An 8,273-nucleotide genomic window follows, 5' to 3' on the forward strand; every position below is an offset into this window, starting at 1 on the left:
GCACAGAGGTTGATTACAAGGTTTTGAATGGGGATGACTAGAAGGGTGGTGGTACCATGAAGGGCAAGTTTGGAGGGAATAGGGGAAGAAAATGAGTTTTGTTTTGGACAAGTTTTGTACCAGTGATGCTTAAAGGAGATGTTCAATAATGTGGAACTCAGTAGAAATTAAAGCTGGACCAATAAGCACAGAGTTCATTTTCATAGAGATGATCAATACATGAGAGCTAATGAGACAATCAAGACGGAGGGTATATAAAGAGAGGACGACCCTGGACAGAGTCTTTGATCATGGATGATGACCTAATCAGGGAGACTGAAGAGTAGTCGTGAAGATAGAAGGAGAACCAGCAGAACAATTTCAAGGAGATAGTATACAGGAAGAAATAGTTAACAGTGTCAAATTCTACAGAGATCAAGAAGGTCTGAAAGGACTGAGAAAATGCCATCAGGTTCAACAATTAAGTCATCATTGGTAGCCTTGGAAAAATGTATTATCCAAGTTATAATTTATCTAAGACAAATGTTGCTGTTTTATCTGCAGTACCTACTTTAATAATTCATTCAGTAAACATGTATTACTTGCTTTGTCGATACAAATGTCTGTGGCTTATGGACTAAAACAAACTTTTCCACAAAATTATGTTTTTCAGTCATGTGAACCAGAAGAATTTTAATTAAGATCATTGATTTATTTAGTTTTTTCACATCTTTATTTATAAGCTGTGGTTTGGTACAGTGATTTGAATGAATTGTAAATGTGATAAAACATAAAATTAAGACAAGTATGTTCCCATTAAACCATTCATTATTCATGCATGTTTCTGTGAATATCTGAATCTATGTCACATGAAAAAGGATTTGATGATACGAGTATGTAATGGGTCCTGATTTGTAGAACAATTTTATGTTCTTTCTATAAAGTTTATGCAGTATTTGTTGGTATTTTGGGGATTTGCTCTTTGAGCCAAGACTAAAGAAGATCAAGCTACAAAACCAAGGGTTGGACAAGGGGAGAAACTATGGCAGTCGGTGCTTATTAGGACACATAATAGAAGTGGCTATTACACAACCCTCTTCATTTTAGGCCATTTAGGGCACTACTACAGGACCAATGCTAGAGTCAAACCTACCTGCATATACTCTCATGTTGGGAGAACAATTTGTTTGATTTTCTGAGAGAGAAAAAGCAGGTTCATTAAGAATGCAAGTGGTGTTTTCTCACTGGATTCATATTGAAATATTAGTACATAGAAAGGAGAGGTAAACATACAAGAGAACTGAAATGTTTTAGAACATAAGACAAGGGACTTATGTTTACTCCAAATAAAACTTATTTCTCTCTAATTGTAAAATAATTCATTGCTTTGTGAGGTATACAAGTAAGCAGTGGTGAAAGCGGTGCATCTGCAATACCTGAAATAAAGAAAAGAAAGTTAAAGTGACTGTGGGCCAAAGGTTTCATTCAGACTTAAAAGGTAAAGATCTGAGGGTAGATTAAGGAGCCCTTCATTCATATTATAAATTCATATTATGAATAGCTGCAACAGAATATAGAAAATAGGAACCTGCAGGCTATCAGACAGGAGCAATGAGAAAGCCTGTAGAAATTACTGGCCAGAAAAATTACCTTGCAGCATTACCATAAAATAAACTTTAATTTTGTTATAAAAACTAAATACTTACCAGCTGGTGCTAAAGATTTCAATGCTTCCAAAAGATGTGGACTAGAGAACTTAACTAGGCATCTGAAAGGTTCTTCCCTTTCAGCCAAGATGCCATTTTTACAGTCAGTTTTGAATTTGGTTTCAAGCTGTCAATAAAGAGGTAAATATATGAGAACATTTTAAAAAGACTGTTATGAACAGGTTGAGAGAACAAATGGATCAAGAATTGACCTCAGTCAGAAAAACCTAGATTCAAGTCTTCCCTTTGATACTATATGCTATGTAATCTTAGGCAAATAATTTCTCTGTCAGTGCCCCAAGCTCACTGCAGAGCAGGTGCCAATCTGCGGTGGTAGAGAAGGAGTTTCTTATACCAGTGTAATCACAGATTGAGAACTAAATAACTACTGAATATTTACATCCTTTTTATTTTTTCTCAATTACAAGTAAAAAAATTTTTAAACATTTGTTTTTTAAAATTTTGAATTTCAAATTCTCTCCCTCCCTCGACAAGGCAAGCAATTTGATATAGATTATACATATGAAGTCATGCAACACATATTTTCATATTAGCCATGTTGTAAAAGAAAACAAACCAAAACAAACAAACAAGAAAAATTTTTAAAAAAAGGAAAAAAGTATGCTTCCATCTGTATATAGACTCCATAAGTTCTTTCTCTGGAGGTGGATAGCATTTTTCATCATAAGAACTTCAGAAATATGTTGGATGGATCAGAATAGTTAAGTCATTCACAGCTGATCATCATACAATATTGCTGCTACTGTGTATAATGTTCTGATTCTGCTCACTTCACTTTGTATTAGTTCACATAAGTCTTCCCAGGTTTTTCTGAAATCATCCTGCCTATCATTTCTTAAAGCATAATAGTAGAATACTTATATACTTGATGAAAAAAATTAACATACTTTTGGATGTTATTTTAATGTAAAAAAACCTCATGTTCTACTAATATTATTCAGTAGGCACTTGTTTGTATACTATTGTTTTGAGCATCAACAATTTCCAAATATGAGTTACTTTAATAGAAAAAATAATTGAAAAGTTGGAGCTAAATAGTAAGTATACAGGTGTGCCATATTTTACATAAGAGGTATTTTATCTTAGAGTTGTATGTATGTTTTGTAAGTGAAACCTTTTAAGCTTGCTAAGAAAAGGCAGTATAATGAAACTTAGTTTTAGTTTAATGTGCTGTTTAAATATTCTTTTGTAAAAGAAACCTTAATTCCTTTCTGTCAGTTATTAAACTGGTAGTCTGGGAAATTCCATTGAGATGGTACACATGGATTTCAGCAAGGCATTTAACACAGTCTCTCAAATTATCCTGGGGAACAACATCGAGAGATGTGGGCAAGATGACAACACAGTTAATGAATTTAGAAATGGTCAGACTGAAAGAGTAGTGATTTTATGGAGCTAAGTCAATCTGAAGATTCCTAGTGGAGGGTCCTTGGTCCTATTGCTAGTAATTTTATTAAAATTTCATAAAGTTAAAATATTGGGCTAAATCTAATAAAATGAAATTAAACATGGGTAAACATAAAGTGCTACACTTAGGTTCAAAAAATTAGTTGTGGAATTGCAAGAAGGAATGGCTAGAAAAGAGTTCATGTGGGAAAAACTAACGGGTTTTAGTGGATTGCCAACTCAATTTGAATCAATAGCCTGACTTATATCTCGATATTTCAAGGATCTATACTTTCAAGAGGATGGTTATTCCCTCCACTGACAAAGATCACAACCACTCTATAACTTAGGAGATGGTCGTTCAGAGTTGTGGTGGCTAAAAAATTAATCACCCTCACCAATTTGGTGATGAGACTCTCCAAACTTAATTTGGCCCGTCCTCAGACAACATACATTCCATCCATTCCTGGAGCCACACTAAAATACCTTTCAGCCAGAGTTAAGACCTGTTAGAACTTTTACTCTGTTGGAATATTCTTCAAAAAGAAGAGTCACTTCTGTCACAGTGAGGCAACAGAACAAGACTTTCATGAAGGGACAGTGTGATGTGACAGGCAAAACAAACAAGACTGGAGAAGAGAAGATTTAGGGACTACATGATAGCTATCTTCAAGTACCTAAAGAAGGGCTGTGATGGAGGACAAAGAATAGACTTGTTTTTCTTGGCCACAGATGGCACAAATAGCAGCATTCAGCAGAAACTAAGAACAGGTATGTACAGACCTATTGGGAGGAAGAGTTTCCTAACAATCAGAATTATTCAAAAGTAAAATGAGTTGCTTTGGGAGGTAGTGAGCTCCCCCTCACTTAAGTTCTTCAGGCAAAGGCTGGTCGACCACTTACTTGAGTATATTATATAGTGGATTCTTATTCATATGTGGGTTGGACCAGATGACTTCTGAGATCCCTTCCAATTGTAATTCTATGATACCAACTAGCCCATAGAACTTTGACCATACTCTAAACAATTGAGTAAAATGATTAGGAAGGAATAACTTATTAAATCTTTTCAAATATTATCCTGTAAAAAGTACAGACTACTACCAGTATACTTAAGCATATATGTTAACAGTGAAAAGTAAATATTACTTTATATTTGATAGCAATATAACTCATTTACAAGTGCAAAATAAGGTCTCTCATGGTTACAAGTGTTTTATAAAAAATTTCAGGTGACCCAGTGAGAAAAAGAGCTGTCCATTTATTGTTCAGCTGTTTAGTCATGTCCAACTCTTTGTGACTCCACAGACTCTACTTTCCATAGAGTTTTCTTGGCAGGATACTGAAGTGGTTTGCCATTTCCTTCTCCAGTGCATTATGGCAAACAGATGTTAAGTGATATGCCCAGGGTCACATAGCTAGTAAATGTCTGAGGCCTCATCTGAACTCAGGTCTTGCTGGATTCCAGGCCCATCTTGCTGTCCCCATCCATTTATTAGTTTTGTACTAAAATACTTAGGTTTTCCACTTTAGCATTTTAAAAAACTGTTATAACTTAAAGTTAATATTACAGATAATCTCTACCTTGTACTGTGCAAATTCTATTCTTGGTTGGACATAATCCCCAAAAGTTTCCCGTGTCACTCTTTGGATTCTTTCCTTTTCTTTCATATTTTCATGAATAATCCTTGGATCCACTGTGGGTATAGGAGAAAAAAAGTAATTATTTTAAAATTTCTAGGTTATCAGAAATACATTTTATTCCTCAAGACCTTTTTTTTTTGGTTTTTTTTTTTTTTGGGTTGGGCAATGGGGGTTAAGTGACTTGCCCAGGGTCACACAGCTAGTAAGTGTTATGTGTCTGAGGCTGGATTTGAACTCAGGTCCTCCTGAATCCAGGGCCGGTGCTTTATCCACTGCGCCACCTAGCTGCCCCCTCAAGAACTTTTTTTTTTTTTTGGCAATGGGGGTTAAGTGACTTACCCAGGGTCACACAGCTAGTAAAGAACTTTTTTTTGAAAGACAAAATATAAGACAGGATTCTGGGAACATGGCAGAGTAGGTAAAAAAAACTTTCAGCTCTCCAAATTTCTTCCCCCCAAAAAGACAAAACATTGCCTCGGAGCAGCAGAAATAAACACAGGGTAAAGCAGTTGTCTTCCTAAGACCCCAGGAAAGAGCTGACCTCAAGGGGCAGAGGTTTGGTCTGAGTGAAGTGAAAACACTTCCAGGCTGACTCTGCAGAATCAACAAGCAACAGGCCCTGGGAGCAGCTGGGTTGAGAGGTAGCTTCAGCCTTAGAAATTTTTGTCTCAAAGACAGAGTGGAGATCTGATGGCTGAGTAGAAGATTGAAGGACTACCTTCCACTGCAGAGGGATGCCAAGCACAGATTTACTGACCAGACTCATCTCCGGTTGTGGCCACAGGAATGAGCTAGCACACACCTGGTAAGTGCAGTAGTGAGGGGCAGGGACTCTGTTGGCTATGGTAACTTGCAGGAAAGCAGAGTCCCTGGTTTCAGTTCCAAGGCAGAGAGGACAGCTGTAGTTTGTAGCCACTGGAGGGACTACAGGGAGCAAGACCACTTATGGGACAGTATGGCTGGGGGTCCTAGCTGTGGCTTAGGAGTGGAGAGGACAGCCCAAGGCTGAGCTCTGAGACAGACCTCAGAAAATAACAGTAAGAAGGATCTGAGGCTTGGGGCATCATTCCTTATACCTCAGGACTACAATTTGATTACACTAGCAGCTGCTAAAAACAAAATAAAACAATAAATAAATAGAAATGAGTAACAAAAGAGAAAGAACCCAATCATAGATAGTTACTATGGGGATAGAGAAGATCTGGGTTCATAAAAAAAAAAAAATCACTCCTTTTTAATGAGAAACGTGAAATGGTTCCATGCACAAAAAGAGTTCTTAGAAGAATTTAAAAAGAGCTTTTAAAATCAAATAAAAGAGATTGAGGAAAAATTAGAACAACCGATCTGGAGAACAGATTGAGGAGAAATAATATAAGAATAGTTGGACTACCTGAAAATTATGATTAAAAAAAAGATCTTGGTACAATATTACAAGAAGTTATCAAGGAAAACTGCCCTGAAGTTCTGGAACAAGAAGGCAAAGTAGAAATAGAAAAAATCCACCAATCACCACCTGAAAGAGATTCCAGGATGAAAACTACAGGAATATCACAGCCATATTTCAGAGCTCCCAGGTTAAGGAGAAAATATTGGAAGCAACAAGAAAAAAAACAATTTAAATATCATGGAGCTATAATAAGGAACACACTACACTGTCAGCTATTACACTGAAAGACTGTAGGTCTCAGAATACCATACAGCATAGAGCAGAAGAGCCAGGGTTACAACCACGGGTAACTTGCCCAGCAAAGATAAGTATAATCCTGAATAAAAAAAAAAAAAGACATTTAACAAACTCAAAGACTTTCAGTTTTTGTGACAAAAACCCTAGAACTTAAGGGTAAATTTGACATATAACATCCAGGAGAAATATAAGGTAAACATTAGAGACCAATTATAAGGGACTCAATAAGGTCAAATAGTTTACTTCATACATGTGAAAATATCAGCAGTACTCTTATGACTGTCATCATTATTTGGGTAGTTTGAAAGAAAGGTATGGGTATGGGCTGAGCTGAATATGATGGGGTGATTCTAAAAAAAAATAAAACTGTGTAAATATGATGGGGTGATTCTAAAAAAAATAAAACTGTGTAAAACTGAGTAAAACAATTACTGTGAGTAATTATTTCATACAAATGAGGCATAAAAGGAAAAAATTGATATGGAAGAAGCTAGTAGGGGGGAGGGCAGGTACTGCTGGAATGTTACTCTCATCAGGAATGGGTTAAAGACAGAACAACATATACATCTAGAAGGGTATAAAAGTCTTCTAAATTCAGAAAGAAATAAGAGGGCAAGGGGATAGGGTCGGGGGAGAGGATAAAGGAGGAACTCTTAGTTGGGTGGGTAGGTTAAGGACTAGGAGGGCAAGGTATTGGGAAGAAGTAAAGCAGAGGAATGAGGAGGGACAGAGTAAATGGGGTGAGAAGGAGAGTAAGGAAAAATAGGAAGGAAGAAAATACACAACAAGTAATTGTATCTTAGAATGTGAATGTGAAGAATTTACCCATAAAACAGAAATGGATAACAGATTAAAAATTTGAATTCAACAATGTATTACCTTCAGGAAACATTATAAAAATGAGATATACACAAAGCTAAAATAAAGGACAGGAGTAGAATTTAGTATGTAAAAAAACAGGGATAGTAATCATGATATCAGACAAAGTTAAAGTTAAAACAGATTTAATCAAAAATGAAAAATAAAGAAACTACACTATGTGTCAATAATATTATTTAATATTGTTTAAGACCATTTAAAATACCTAGATAGTATAAAATACCTGAGCACATACCTGCCAAAACAGACACAAGACCTTTATGAACATAGACAGAAAACACTTCACACAAATAAACTCAGATCTAAATAACTGAAGTTTCATGGGCAGGTAAAGCCAATATAATTTTTTAAATGACAATTTTACCTAACTAATCTATTTATTCAATGTCATCCCAATTAAATTACTAAAAAATTATATTATTGAGTTAGAAAAAATAGTAACAAAGCTCATTTGGAAGAACAAAAGGTCAGGAACTTCAAAGAAACCAGAGAAAAAAGATGTAAAGGAAGAAGATTCAACAGTATCAGACCTTGAACTATGTTACAAGGTAAGAGCATTGTTGAAGTGTAAAAAGGATAATTTCAATTATTTTATTTTATTTTTTTTCAATTATTTTAAACTAAAATTTCCTGTATAAATAACACCTATGTAGCCAAGAATAGAAGGAATGCAGAAAATTGGTGAAAAAAAACTTTCATACACAATCTCTCAGACAGGATGTGATTGGGTTGGAATACTGCTGTGGCGTAGGAAATGATAAGCTGGTTGAAAAAACATGGAAAGACCCAGATTTGTGAAGGAATAAGTTCTCACCTTCAGAGAAACAGATGATAGGAGGAAATAAGCATAGTACAGTCTTACAGAAATGTGTATGAGTGTATATGCGTATGTTTATAGATATATAGATAAATATGTGCGTGCATATACATATATATATATATATATATATATATATATATATATATATATATAT

General features: G+C 35.3%; 1 protein-coding gene across 2 annotated transcripts in view; it reads right to left on the reverse strand.

Moving 5' to 3' along the window:
- Nucleotides 1–728: 728 nt before the first annotated feature.
- Nucleotides 729–8,273, reverse strand: part of CENPN (centromere protein N) — a 43,407-nt gene continuing 35,862 nt past the window's right edge. For both annotated transcript variants that reach the window (XM_027850385.1, XM_027850386.1), the window contains 3 exons: nucleotides 4,677–4,789; nucleotides 1,686–1,812; nucleotides 729–1,415 (listed from right to left, as the gene is read on the reverse strand). In XM_027850385.1, the coding sequence (XP_027706186.1) occupies nucleotides 1,333–1,415; nucleotides 1,686–1,812; nucleotides 4,677–4,789 (323 nt within the window). In that variant the 3' untranslated portion in view covers nucleotides 729–1,332. The remainder of the gene's footprint in view (nucleotides 1,416–1,685; nucleotides 1,813–4,676; nucleotides 4,790–8,273) is intronic.

This window comes from Vombatus ursinus, unplaced genomic scaffold (genome assembly GCF_900497805.2).
Source record: "Vombatus ursinus unplaced genomic scaffold, bare-nosed wombat genome assembly UNPS02009062.1, whole genome shotgun sequence".
Lineage (NCBI taxonomy): Eukaryota > Metazoa > Chordata > Mammalia > Diprotodontia > Vombatidae > Vombatus > Vombatus ursinus.